Source organism: Pan paniscus, chromosome 5 (assembly GCF_029289425.2).
Source record: "Pan paniscus chromosome 5, NHGRI_mPanPan1-v2.0_pri, whole genome shotgun sequence".
In the NCBI taxonomy this organism is placed as follows: Eukaryota; Metazoa; Chordata; class Mammalia; order Primates; family Hominidae; genus Pan; species Pan paniscus.
In genome coordinates, this window is record NC_073254.2 from 176,780,708 (window position 1) to 176,795,704 (window position 14,997).

The window sequence follows — 14,997 nt, forward strand, 5'->3', positions numbered from 1 at the left end:
AATAACAGTTACAAAGCTCAATGCAGCCTAGAGGTGGTTTGGTTCATTGATTAAATACAACTCTTTGTGTCTGAGGTTTTCTCTTTTTTACGCTTGTGCACTATCCCTAAACAGGTAAGTGAATGAGAACAAGGGAGGGTGTACCGCAGGCCGGGGGCATCCCCATCCCCGCTCGGGCCAGCTTCTCCTTTACCTTTTCCAGAGATTCGAGGTGGTTTGCCCTAAGGTTTCACACCTGTGTGAAGGTGGCAGGAAGCAGCCAAGTCATGATGCAAAGCAAGGACGCTGCCCAGGCCTGGGCATTTCAGCTTCTGCTTGCCTCTCCTGCTCCCTCTCAGCACCTGTGAATGACAGCTCAGGTCTCTGGCAAACGGGAAAAACCGAGGACATGCCAGTCACATTGGACAAGACATCCTCTGTATCAGTGACAACAAGCAAGATGCCCCTCGTGCTGTGCAAGCAGGTGGCCCTGAGAAAGTGTTGGTTGTAACTCATGGTTAGGTGTCTTGAATTTGGTCCATTTATTTTGAAAGGTTTTCCATGGATCATCTCAATCTCACAAATTCCTAGATAACAGAGAAGATGCTCAGGCTACAGAATGTTCCCACTGTGTGGAGTTGAGGAGTTGTCCTCCGCCTCTTAAACCTTGAAGCTTGCTTTTTCTTTTGAGACAAATTCTCACTCTGAGGCCCAGGCTGGAGTGCAGTGGTCTGATCACAGCTCACTGCAGCCTCGACTTCCTAGGCTCAGGTGATTCTCCCACCTCAGCCTCCCAAGTAGCTAGGACTACAGGCACATGTGACTGTACCTAGCTAATTTTTTTTTTTTTTTTTAATAGAGATTTCACCATGTTGGCCAGGCTGGTCTCGAACTCCTGGGCTCAAGCTATTCGCCTGCCTTGGCCTCCCAAAGTTCTGGGATTGTAGGCATGAGCCACCATGCCCAGCCTGAAGCTTTCTTTAGAGCTAAGTTTCTATCGTGAGCAGGGTTGGCTTATCAGAGCAGGGCTGGGAGAGCAAGCTGGGTAGGACTGATGGGTAGTGTGGAATGGTCTGGACAGCAGGGATAAAAGCTGGAATCTCCAGTTGCTTCGTGCCAATATGGTTTGGGCAGGAAAGGGTGGAGAGGAAAAAGAGGAAAGAGAAGGCCTCGGCCCTGCCATCCTCTCACCTCCTTATCTAATCTACGACCTCATTCTTCAGTGTTACCTCCTCACTGTCTCTCTCATGGAGGCCACTGCTAGCATACATGGAGCTTTGTGTAAGTTAGAAAAAGACACCCCATTCTCCAGTGGACTCAGCTCTGTGCCAGGACTCAGTGAGTAGCATGCAAGCCCCTGGCTGAATCAGAGCCCCCACCCACCTCCTTGGCCTCGAGCAGTGAGCAATCTGCACATTCTGAAGTAGTGGACTCTGTGGGGTCAGTTCACTTATCTCTATCCCCATAGTCCCTCTGGTCCCCATACAACTCCACCATCTCTCTTTTCTCACTTGGGCTATGCGCAATCATCACAGATAATTAGGAGAGCCATTTATAAAGAGGCCTACATTTAGACGCGGTGTTGTTGCCAGGTACAGTTATACATTTAGTCCTAGAGATAACAACAAGATTAAAAGATGTTCTTCATGTTTTTTGCTTTTTAGGTTGGGATCTATGATCAGCTCATACTGCCCTATGAATTAAAAAATAAATAAATCTTAAGATTTATTCTGCAAAAGGCATATTTGTATAGCATTGTATTCTTGAGTCTGTACATTAGGAATTAAAAAATGTAAACATTAAAATAAACATTTGTATGATCCTCTTTTATGGTTTTAAAAAATATCATAATATCCTCAGAGCCTCAATAAATGAGAGTGGCCAGGCCGCCCTGGTCCCAGAGGTTTGAGCCCCGACTCCCAGGACCTGCCCCCTGATTCCAGCTCTGGCCACACCGCCAACGTGCTGTCTTCCTAGCAGTGGTTTCTTGCTATAACCCAGATCGATGTCAGCCCCCTGCTTCAATGCCCTGGTTACTTCCCACTGCTTTTGGGTCACAAGCCCTGATTTAATTGGGCCTGGGACAAGCATGGTGGTCCCTGTCTCCCAGCATGCCTGCCCTCACCCTGCTCTCCAGTCCCACTTGCCTCCTGCCGTCTGCGGCACTCTTTCCCTTCTTTATTTAATGTTTTCTCCTCTTTCTTTAGCGTTCAGCCCAAGTCACATTTCCTCAGGGAAGCTGCCCCTCAGCCCCCAGTCTGCATCAGGCTCCTTGGCTATTTCCCTCATAGAACCCTGTACCTTTCCTTCAGAACCCATTGCTTTGTAACTCTCCATTAGTGATCATTCAATGAATGATCCGGTACATTCAATGTGGTCAAGTGTTATTAGTTTTTGTTGTTCACTCCAGTGCCCACAGCACCTAGCACAGGGCTAGGGCAGAGTAGGTGATAGACAGTTCCTTGTCAAATGAATAATCGGGGTTGAGGCAAGGAGTCCCCTTCCCAGATGCTCCTTGTGGGTTATGCTTTGGCAGGGAAACCTTTTGGCATGTCCGGTCCTTGAGAAAGAGGGTCACCTATACTACACAGAGTACAGCTTGACACAGGTGTCACCTGAGGGCCCAAGAAGATGCCAGGGAGAGCTCACTGAAATTTAAGTCTTAGAGTTACATGTTGCAATGTAACTTCAAGTTAGAGAGAGAAAAAAATTCTTTATATTTAACTTGGGCATTTTTAGGGGAATGGGTTAATAAGCAGATTCCTCAATGAAATTATGTCATTTTGGTATGAAAAGCATATAACCAAGTCCTTTGGCCCTGACCAAGACAATTAGATGACTGTCATAAACCCTTAAAGGTGCTCACTGACTCGCATAATGAATTAGAAACCAAGTCATCAGGTATAAGCAAGGTGAACTAAAAACGAGGAATGCGCTCCATTAATGCACGAGTTATTGTTATTTGGGACTTACTGTTTTTGAAACATAGTCTTATTCTCAAAGTTTACCTGTACTATAAAGCAATTAATCATTATCTGTGAGAGACCTAGAAGGCCTTCAGGTAAGTTGCTGAAACTTTTCTAGAAAACTGAGGTGATTCAACTGCCAAGTGACTTATTTGTATACCTGATTATATATGCTTACTACCCAAATATTTATTTTGAGGAACTAGAGTGGAGTTACCTATGCAGGACCTTTAGCCAGCCAGGCAGCATGTTATCACTAAGAACGGCCACATAGATGACTACATGATGTGATGTAGAATACTGAAAAACACTGGTAGGTGCTCAGTAAGTGATTTTCACTAATGGCAAAATGATTGAGGACAGTACTGGAAATAAAAGCAGCCATTGAACACACATTTGTCTAAAAGTTACAAGAAATGTATAAATGAGGCTGTAATAAAGTCATTCAAAAGCGGACAGTCCAGGATAAAATAAAAAGTACAATGTATTAAAATGTAGTAAGGTGTTTCTTAATGTATTTAACTGGTGTTACTATGTTTCTAAGGACTTTGGAGAGAAACTGTAGTAGCCTGATGTTAAACTTAAGGTTCTGGAGGTCCAGACTCCACAGTGGTGGGTTCCAGGTGTCAAGTCGGAGTTGTGTCAGCGGGAGGATTAGGGTCAGCTGCCCGCTAATGGCAGCCAGCAAGCCTCCGCTGCAGGATGGGGAAGGTCTGAGCTTGCTTCTTTACTGGCCAAATCCCATGTGACATTGAGGGGCAGACCTTAGTAGGTATGAGTGATTGTTAATTGTTTATCTCCCCTATGAAGGACAGGACCAAGGTAATTATCTTTCATTTTCAAGGCATGGCACAAGGTAGACTCTAGGTAAATTTGTTGAATGACTACATGCAGTGTATCTCCATCCAGGTTTATTATCCCCACAATAATTTTCTTAGTAAGTTTATTAGTGCTACCGTCTGCCATAGTTCCCAAATTTGAACTATTTTTTTTGCCTAGGCTTTTTTTTTTTTCAAATCCTACCTAATTGATTTGCACAGTTGTTTCAAATCAAATGCTACATCCCATATCTTGCAGTGACGCAGTTATTCACTGCTAACGTCTAAATCGGAGAAGTGAAAAGGACAATTGTTTCGTGCTTTCTTAAGTCCCTGACCAAGATCAGTAGGGAAATCCCATTAGCTCTATTCATCGCATTTCTCATAAATCTAAAAGGAAAGCAAGTATCCAAAGCTTTATTCTTTAATAGTTCTTATTTGTAAAACCTTGACAGGGCTTTATTCTAAATTGCTTCCAAATTACATAAAGAATAGTTAGAAATATGATGGGCAGTGAATCGTGATAGTTTCAGTCATCGAATAAATAAGTAGAACAGTAAAAGGGGACTAATCTGAAAGCAAACAGAGTATGATGGGCTACGATGAGGCAAAAAGAACAGAACTGTGGAATTCTTAAACTACCATCTGGCTCAATCCCCTTTAAGTGGCCAAGTTGAAGAGCCTTTTATTCAGTGCCCTAAAACTTATTCAAAAGGCGCAGTATTTGAATATTAATATTTCCATACAGTAAAAAAAAAAGTCTTTTGTAACCAAAAAGGAATGTTTAACAAAATAATGGGTAATCCTCTGGCTAAACATGAGGGCGTGGGGAGCACCCTGTGGGTGGGAGGTCGGCTAGAACCCAGGGTGGCTGCGGGCAGCCTCCGGGCCTTCCCCTCATGGTTTCTTTGTGGTTAGGGTAACTTATTAAAGTTGTCATTGTGGTTTGAAATTTAGGCAAGAGGTGTAAAATTAAGGAATTCATTAGGAAAAATGAGCGCAGTGATTTCTAGTACCTTATTTAATCAAAAAGAAACAATAAGGTAGAATTGCCATATGAGATAGTTGAGGCAAGGAACACAATGGAAATTTGAACCTGTGGTTGAAATTGTGCTTTTGTGTAATGGGAACCTATTTCATCACTTTGTAACAGACCCCTGACAATTGGTGTTTTGTTTATTAAGCCCTGGATGTTTAAATGAAACTAAACAGGCTTTTATTTTGTTTTCCTGAGGTGTGTATGAAAAGTTGAGCAAATTCGAGTGCACTTCTTATCTTCAGCAAAGATGCTTTAGAAAGGTATTTTAGCATTCTCCGTGGTTTAAAAGACAAAACCAAGTCCTGCCGGCTTTGTGTTGTGCTTCTCCTACAGGCTGCAGTGCCTTCTGTCTGCTTTAGGGTGTGGCATCTGCCATTGGGGAGGAAAAACTGGCATGTGTCGCCTTTTATAGCAGACTGATTTCATTGTGCTGGGGGCCTCTATTTTATAGCCTCTTAGTTCCAATCTTCTAGTTGACTTGCTGAAGCAAATGGAATTAAAAGAGATTTTGACTTCTCTACTAATTTTTTTTTAGTTTCATGATTTGCCAATATGAAAAAATATTTTAAGGAAAAGGGCCATAGCTGAACTTGGTGACTCATTTTCCCTTTTAGGATTAGTTGTGAAAATAAGCCACAACATATGGCTACACTTGTATGAACTGACTTTGATATATTTTATCAATTTGAAAAAATGCACTTTTATGATGATGTGTACATACTTAGTTTGACTATAAATGTCTAAAAGCATAAATATGTAATTGATTTTAGAATATATGTATATACACACAAAACAGACATATATTTATATTTGCATATGAAAAACTAAAAATTCAACTTCTGTGGTGTAATGCGTATAATTAGTATGTATTTGAATATATAAAGGGAGAAAATCCAGGAAAAAATGTCAAAAAGGCACACTAACAAAGATGTAGTATTCTCTTGGCAAAAACTGACGAATGATTTGGCACGAATTCATCTTATGGTTCTGTTATTCTCTCTAACACACGATGATATACCCCATTTTCCAGTTGTTTGCGTAGAATTGCAATTTGTTGTTTCTACACTCTATAATGACCCTTGGGTGTGCACCTGATTCCCTCCCCCCCACCCCAATTAGTCACCAGTTTTCCCGTCAATCCTTTTCTATTTAGTCATGTAACATATTTACACTTGGTCAAACAAATAACCACTGCTGCAGTGGAAATGAACTAAAATAGTTTTTATGGAAAGCTGAAGAATGAAATAATTTTGGAAAACTATACTCTACCAAAACCGTTAGTATTGTTTCTGCCAGGTTTTAAATGCTTTCTCTCAATGAAAACTGAGTCCACACTAGTACAAGTGGGTCATTGCCTAAGGTTAAGAAGTCTTGCTTTTTAAAATGTTACTAGGGGACAATGCACATATTGAAAACATTAATAACAATGCAAATATTAAAAACATTATAAAATGTTAATAGACACCAATTTTTAAGAGAACAAAGTATGGAACATTTCTACATTAGGACTAGAGTTGACTGTTTTATATTATTATTGAAGTTATATTTATTAAATATAATGTCTATAATATTTTAGTTTCGTTCCACATCTCTTTGAAATGAATGTATATCGAAAGGGTTAACTGTGCACACGAAGCTCTGAAACATGATGAAAGGTGTCATATAGATTTATGAAGATACGAGCTAACCCATAGCTGTCGCTGTTCTGGCACCAAGAGTTAAATTTTCATGTGAAAGTTGGCGCAGAAAACACCACTGTACATACTCCACAGAGGACATCCAAGTGCATGTAAGAAAAATGCTCCTTTGGGAATACGTGGACATATTCCTTTGGAAATACACTGACAAACCTACATACGTGTTTAAGGTGCCTTCAAAAAGAGTTATGTAAACATTCTCTTTGGGGCGGGTGCAGTCAGTCATAAGCATTTATTGAGTACCTACTGGGTACAGGCCATAGGGCTCTCTGACCGGGGCTAACCTTCATTTCAAATCTTTCCTAATTTTGCAGTTGGAAGAAGTTGTGGGAATTACGCCGATGGCCCGAAATCAAGGCAGAGGCGAACGTTCTGAAAATTACATAACTCCTGGGAGAGACCGTGCCTTTGCAGATTGCCTAAATATTTTCTTTCTCCGTCGGCTCCTTGTAACCTCTGAGGCCAATAGACAACTTTGTTTCCCAGCCCTTCTCCCTCTTTTGTCTGCTCGTCAGACTCGTTTTCCACCTCTGTATCGTTCCTTTTAGACGTGAAAACAAACATGCGAACGCCCGGTTGGCAAGGAGACAGCGGCCCGGGGGGAAAGTGCAGGTTCCGGCCGCCCCACGCCGCCGCGCTCCGAGCGGCCGCCGAGCCGCCCCGGCCCCGGCCCCAGCCTTAGCCCCAGCCCGGCTGGGTCCCGCGAGGCTGCGCCGGGGCGGGCGGCGGCGGCCCGGGGACGAGTCCAGTCCGCGTTTTGCGAGTGCGCGGGAGTAATGCGAGCGAAGTGGATAATAGTTGCTCGAGCTCGCCCGCTGCCTCTCAAGCCATGCTGGGCCCGATAGGCTCAGCTAGTCGTGTATTTACCCATATCCGGCTTAGAGAGGAAAAGAGAAAAGTTTCATTTAAACCTGAACTAAAAACTTTCACCATGAAAGCACACAGCAGGAGCAGGCCCAGAGCGTAAGGCGTGCCCGGCCCGGCGCTCCGGCGGGGCCTGCGGAGGGGGAGGGGGTCGCGGCTTCCCGGCGGGCCGCGTGGATGCGCACAGGAGGGGCCGCGGCCTGAAAAGTGGGGGTTATTGTCTCCCCCCGCCCCCCGCCCGGCCTCGCCACGCCGCGGCGATCATGGCCGCGCGGGCAGCAGCGGCGGCGGCGGCGGCGGCGCGGGCGCGGGCGCGGGCAGGCAGCGGCGAACGGCGGGCGCCCCCCGGGCCGCGGCCGGCGCCCGGAGCCCGGGACCTGGAGGCGGGGGCGCGCGGCGCGGCGGCGGCGGCGGCGGCGGCACCGGGACCCATGCTGGGGGGCGGCGGCGACGGCGGCGGCGGCCTGAACAGTGTGCACCACCACCCCCTGCTCCCCCGTCACGAACTCAACATGGCCCATAACGCGGGCGCCGCGGCCGCCGCCGGCACCCACAGCGCCAAGAGCGGCGGCTCCGAGGCGGCTCTCAAGGAGGGTGGAAGCGCCGCCGCGCTGTCCTCCTCCTCCTCCTCCGCGGCGGCAGCGGCGGCGTCCTCTTCCTCCTCGTCGGGCCCGGGCTCGGCCATGGAGACGGGGCTGCTCCCCAACCACAAACTGAAAACCGTTGGCGAAGCCCCCGCCGCGCCGCCCCACCAGCAGCACCACCACCACCACCATGCCCACCACCACCACCACCATGCCCACCACCTCCACCACCACCACGCACTACAGCAGCAGCTAAACCAGTTCCAGCAGCAGCAGCAGCAGCAGCAGCAACAGCAGCAGCAGCAGCAGCAGCAACATCCCATTTCCAACAACAACAGCTTGGGCGGCGCGGGCGGCGGCGCGCCTCAGCCCGGCCCCGACATGGAGCAGCCGCAACATGGAGGCGCCAAGGACACTGCCGCGGGCGGCCAGGCCGACCCCCCGGGCCCGCCGCTGCTGAGCAAGCCGGGCGACGAGGACGACGCGCCGCCCAAGATGGGGGAGCCGGCGGGCGGCCGCTACGAGCACCCGGGCCTGGGCGCCCTGGGCACGCAGCAGCCGCCGGTCGCCGTGCCCGGGGGCGGCGGCGGCCCGGCGGCCGTCCCGGAGTTTAATAATTACTATGGCAGCGCTGCCCCTGCGAGCGGCGGCCCCGGCGGCCGCGCTGGGCCTTGCTTTGATCAACATGGCGGACAACAAAGCCCCGGGATGGGGATGATGCACTCCGCCTCCGCCGCCGCCGCCGGGGCCCCCGGCAGCATGGACCCCCTGCAGAACTCCCACGAAGGGTACCCCAACAGCCAGTGCAACCATTATCCGGGCTACAGCCGGCCCGGCGCGGGCGGCGGCGGCGGCGGAGGAGGAGGAGGAGGCAGCGGAGGAGGAGGAGGAGGAGGAGGAGTTGGAGCAGGAGCAGGAGGAGCAGGAGCGGGAGCTGTGGCGGCGGCGGCCGCGGCGGCGGCAGCAGCAGCAGGAGGCGGCGGCGGCGGCTATGGGGGCTCGTCCGCGGGGTACGGGGTGCTGAGCTCCCCCCGGCAGCAGGGCGGCGGCATGATGATGGGCCCCGGGGGCGGCGGGGCCGCGAGCCTCAGCAAGGCGGCCGCCGGCTCGGCGGCGGGGGGCTTCCAGCGCTTCGCCGGGCAGAACCAGCACCCGTCGGGGGCCACCCCGACCCTCAATCAGCTGCTCACCTCGCCCAGCCCCATGATGCGGAGCTACGGCGGCAGCTACCCCGAGTACAGCAGCCCCAGCGCGCCGCCGCCGCCGCCGTCGCAGCCCCAGTCCCAGGCGGCGGCGGCGGCGGCGGCGGGGGCGGCGGCGGGCGGCCAGCAGGCGGCCGCGGGCATGGGCTTGGGCAAGGACATGGGCGCCCAGTACGCCGCTGCCAGCCCGGCCTGGGCGGCCGCGCAACAAAGGAGTCACCCGGCGATGAGCCCTGGCACCCCCGGACCGACCATGGGCAGATCCCAGGTAACCCTCGCGCCGGCCGGGCCTGCTTCCGCCCGGCGGCCTCGCCGCGCAGCGAGCCTGAGTTTCTTTCTTTGCCGCGTACTTTTCCCCGTCTTCCCGCGGGGGCGGCGGGGGCGCGGCGCCCAAAGCCATCTTGACGGGCGGCCGCCTCCCGCCGCGGTCGGGGCGCCCCGGGGGCCGGCGCGCTGTCCAGGCCTGGGAGGGCTTCGCCGGGCCGGGCCGGGCCGGGCGGCTTCGACCCTGCCGGCCCGCACCCGCGTCCCCCCCCTCCCCCAGGCCCGGGAACGCGAAGCGAGATCCCGAGGCGCCACCCGCGCGGTCGCCGTTTGGGGCGGCGGGGACCGTTCGGGTGCTTTTGTAACAAATAGGCTCTCCCGGCCAGGACGGCTGGGGCGAAGAGCCACCCGATCGGTTCTGGGAGCGCCCACAATGTGCTTTAACGGGGGAAAGAATGAGGAACTTTCTCCCACCTTTAGCCACAGCACGTTCCCTCTTGGCTTCCGAGGTCCAGGCAGGGAAAATAGGTTAGCTTTGTGACAAGCGAGTGGGTTTTTCCTATTTAGGGAGAGCCATTCAGAGACACTCGGTGCGGGCTTCGAGCTCGAACGTTTGCTGGCAGGAATAATAACAAAATTTACAACGACGTGGAGGTGCAATATTGTAAAATACATCGATTCGTTCCTTAGAATAGCCAGGGAAATCCATTATTGGGCTTACGGGCTGCTTGCAGGGAGTCACCTTCAACAGGCAGGCTATGTGAAAGGAGCACGTTCCGGATCAATTGAACTTATTTTGATCATGGATTAGGCATGCATTTTATTCAGCAAATCCAGTAAGATAGCAGACCACTGAAAATTGATCTTTTGGGATCGTATTTATTTGGATTTTCTTTATTTTGCTGTCACCCGAGTCCTACAGCGCTGTTAGGAAGTGTCCTGCACTCTTGCTGTTTCTTGCTAGTAGGCTGAGCCTAAAGACTGACTTGATCTCCTTTGCAAGGTTTGGAATTTGAATTGTGGAGGTAAACTGGCTGTAATAGTCTCCAGACAGCTGCCTCTGAGTTGACATCTAATCTGCCATCTGATTGGCTCCCCTCTCACCATTGGGCATTTAGCACTGCTGATGTAAATAGAAGTGCTGAGCAGTACAGTCACAAAAATTCTTGCCACAAATAATAACTGAGCTCTATTACAAGCAGATGTAAGGTTCAGTATTTAAAGCTGAAACTATTATGAATCATAGTTATTAATAAGAGGATCAAATACAGAAAAACAGTTCGCTGGTGTCCAGTATTGGGCATTTACAAAATTCAGATCTTTGATGATAGTCTTAGAATATGCACATTACATATATCATAGACTTTAATTGGAGGCTGAGGATAAGGCCATTGAAAAATAAGTAAACCACGAATTTTACCAATTTTTGGATTTGTAAAGCCTTTATAAAAGTCTTCCTTTTACAAATTCAACTATGGAAAAATTTGAATTCTGTCAGCACACGCAGCTTAATAAAACCTTAAAATTTTTTTAAGATTTTGATAGGCAGCAATATATTTTGGTGATGTGTAATTCACCTGATAAACAAGATTTAAGCTTCATTTTTTTGTGATTTATCAGTTCTGACTGTTTAAAGATATTTGTGGATGAGGAGTTTTGGTTAGAATTGACATATTTAAAAAACGAAATGAGGAAACCACATATTTGTGCAGATAACAATAATTAAAAGGGGAAAAATGAGATATTCCTGTGAAATACTAAGAATCATTTCATATTTGCTTTTGACTTGGAGAATACAGAAATGCCCCATAATCTTTTTTTTTTCTTGATTGTTTTGTTAGATTAGGTAATTTGAGCCTTGTTTGAACTGCTTACACAATGAATTAGGGAAACTATATTCTAAGCAAGTTGTGCTGGGTGTCTTTTTTTCCAAATAATTTTTCTTTCATGTTAATGCTATGAAAGTTTAAAAAATCCTAATCTGTTAGAGAGGAACAACAGTCGTTCTATGTATATTTTTATGTAACTCATTTATTTTAGGAAGAGGTATTTTAACAATAATCATACCTTAGAGACTTGTCAGAGTGAAGGAAGAGCTGAATTTAACAAATAATCTTGTGAATTCTAGGCTGAACACTGCTGTCCACTGCTTTCAGATCTTCAGTTATTGGAGTTTTGCTTTTAAGGATAATATATTTTTCTATTCTTAATAGAAAACTTGTGATTTCAACTTCTGTTTTTGATTCACACGAGGAAAAACATTATAGAGAAGAATCATGGAAATAAACCCACGTAATTAATTTTAAAAAGGTTTGCTTTGTCAGCCTGCTTTTAAAGGAGCAGTTTAAAATTCACATCTTCGTAAACTAGAGACGAATGAAGTTAGAGGCAGATGTAGGACCATGTTACTTCAGAGTATTTTTTTCTTAATGGTACCAATCGTTTTCAGTATTTTGTTTTCTTGGAATGAGAATGAATCCATTATGTCCCTATGACCCTTGGGAATAGCCTTTTTTTTTTTTTTTTTTGAGGTTGGGGGAAATATGATGGACATGCGACCTAGATTCAGGAATTTCTTTTAAGTACCTTACCGTGTAACATGTGGAATGTGTCTTTTTTACAATCCTTTTTTTCTTTTCTTTTTGGAAGTTAGTATTATTTAGTATTAGTTGTTGTAATTATACTAAGAAACAGTCATTTGTCCAAAATATTAAATTACTGCCTGACTGTAGGTCATGAAATGCTATTAAATCACATTGTTAAATGATGAAATATTTTGGCTTTTAATATGTTTTTAGTTTCATTTTTGATTTCAGGAAATAGTTTCTATTGGGTGGCAAATGTTTTCGTAATTGGGACAAAACATGTGTATATTATAGGAGAAGGGTCTTTTTAAAAAGTGAAATAAGCCATTTGACGATTCAGTTTATTACTAGATTTTTGTAAGATGAGTATTCAGATGGAGCAGTCTCAAAAGGAATATTGAAGTCTACTCACGCACATAGGTTTTATGATGTCCACATTTCTACTGAATTCCATAAATGCAGTTTTAACTTTTAGTTTTATAAAACGTAGTACAAAGTATTAAGAAAAGGGCCTTATTTACCATTAGAAGAAAAGTGATTAGCTAGCATGCGAAGCAGGAAGCTACAAACTGGTTCCTGATTACCTTAAAATGTGTGTGAGATACATTATTTGATAAAATCACTCCCAGTTAAATCTTAGGGTGTCTGATATTTTAAATCTTGTAAATAAATTTTTGTGGCCTAAATTTATATATTTGCCAAAGTATGGATGGCTGTGTATAGTTAGAAAAGGTGGACTTAGTAACTGTGGCTGATGGAAAGGGCCTATCATTTAAAAAACAGGAAAAGAAAATATAACAAATGTCTGCAGTTTTGTTTTCTGAATCATCTGGGATGAAATTATGCATGACTTAAAATCGTTTTCATTGGGAGTCCTGATTTTTGTGGTACATACTTTTGACAATATTTTGGTAGTTTTTTTTTTTAGTGGTAGCCACTCTTTAAGACAGCTATCACTTAGGTTTATGTTTATATTAATACTACATCAGTAAGTATATGCTAGGGACTAGCACATCCTTACTTTGAATCTATAATGAGGAACCTTAACCCCTCTTTGCTTTGGCTCTGCTTGTCTATATTTAGTCATGAATTTTTGGCAAGGCTTTTTATACTTGTTCCATTTTTCTCAATGTCATAGTGTATCAGAAGTGTGTTATGGATGTGGAAATAATGCAGATCACACTTGGACACTTTTACTAATATACTTAACCTCTGAATGTCATTTTCCTTTACTGAAATTGAAGAAAACAACGTCTTTATTCTGATATTAAAAAAAAAAACATTAATTCTGGTTTGAGAACTGATTTTAAAAATGTAAGACAATGTAGAGGAAGACTTAATATAAGCTCATTTGATCGTTTTATTAGACACAGATACCTTTTAAAGAGAAGAGGTGTAATAGAATGCGGTTGAGTTTTCAGTTCTATTTTTTATTAATAGACTTTATTTCTTTATGATTCCGGGCAGGGTGTATCTATCTAAAAAGATGACTTCTGATGTAATAGGAACACTTGCTTTCCTAGGATAAATTCCAATATCACAGGCAAACCGAAAAGATGATCATTTCATTTATTTAACCCTACCCTTTCCTAGGAGATGAGTGATTTGATGAACATTTGTTAGGGTTCCATGAAATTTTCTACTCCGTTTGGAGACTCACTGGGGATGTAAATTTTGGATGTGCTGGCCTAGGACTCTGTATTAGCTTTTTTGCCGGTGTCCTCAATCTGGAGGCTTTTCTTGCAGCTCTACACTGGACTGACACTGCTCAGCTCATGGGGTTGTGTGCTTTGATCCATGTGGGTGGAAAAGGGACTGATATTTCACTCATGTCACTTTTGTTTTGGAGTGTATGTGTAGATTTGTAAATTTGAGATTGATATTTATGTTTGATAGAACTGTGGTGTGGCATAAAATGACAGATTTATGGAGGTTGAAAATGAATATTAATAAAACTCAATTCCATTTTTTTGCAATATTTAGGTTTTCAAGTTGGATGTTATAAAATTTTTATGACATTTTACACTGCTGTTATTACTCAAGGGGCCGTATCCACCTCTTAGGCCTTTTTGGGATTGGGTGGTTTTGGTTGCATGCCTTTTCGGAGGTGCCCTTTCCTGAATGGGAGGGAGGTTTTTGCAGGTTCTCTGTGGATATGTAAAGTAGTGCTGCACACTTGCTGTGTGTGCTTGCTTGAGGCTGAGAAATCCCAAACCTTGTTCCCTGTGGTGTCCGGGAGAGGCACCAGGCAAAACTGTTCGTCTACCAAGAATATATTTCTGTATCATAGATGTAGAACTATTATAAATATCTTTTCTCTAGCTTGGAGGCTATTTGAATAAGACTCAATGGCCCTTTTGGTTTAATTGGGTAATTGAGTGAATTAATTCTGATCTAAAAACTTGGTGTACTTTAGCAACTTTTTCTTCAGGAAATTTGGTAAAGATAAAATGACTTAGGTATCAGTCATTACCTGAGTGTCCTAAATATTCATTTGTTTTTCCTTATACTGACATCTGAATGAATGGAATGATAGACATATACTATATAGTTTTAATTAGCAATTCACTTTGAGTGAGTGAATTTTTTCAGAGTAGAATATGTGTTTCCACTGTAAGTTTTCACTAAATATGTTCTGTTTTCAAAATCTTTGACTTGGAGTAATTCTAAGAAAATTCTTTCCTTACATTTAGTTGTTTGTTTTTCTTTTTGAGACAGGGTCTCACTTTGCCACCGAGGTTGGAGCGCAGTGGCACGATCTTGGCTCACTGTGGCCTTGACCTCCCAGATTCAAGTGATTCTCCTGCCTCAGCCCCGCAAGCAGCTGGGACTACAGGTGCACGCCATCACACCTGGCTAATTTTTGTATTTTTCGTAGAGATGGGGTTTCGCCATGTTGCCCAGGCTGGTCTCGAACTCCTGAGCTCAAGTGATCCACCCACTTCGGCCTCCCAAAGTGCTGGGATTACAGATGTGAACCATCGTGCCAGGCAAGATTT

General features: G+C 45.6%; 1 protein-coding gene across 11 annotated transcripts in view; it reads left to right on the top strand.

Annotated features, from left to right (window-relative positions):
* The first annotated feature begins 7,189 nt into the window (after positions 1–7,189).
* The window catches only part of ARID1B (AT-rich interaction domain 1B), a 436,783-nt gene continuing 428,975 nt past the window's right edge, over positions 7,190–14,997 (top strand). For 3 of the 11 annotated variants that reach the window (XM_034963131.3, XM_055114274.2, XM_034963129.3), the window contains exon 1: positions 7,195–9,417. In XM_034963131.3, the coding sequence (XP_034819022.3) occupies positions 7,627–9,417 (1,791 nt within the window). In that variant the 5' untranslated portion in view covers positions 7,195–7,626. Of the gene's footprint in view, positions 9,418–14,997 lie in introns of all 11 variants that reach the window. The other 8 variants (XM_034963133.4, XM_034963135.4, XM_063605042.1 and 5 more) reach the window with 5 other exon arrangements.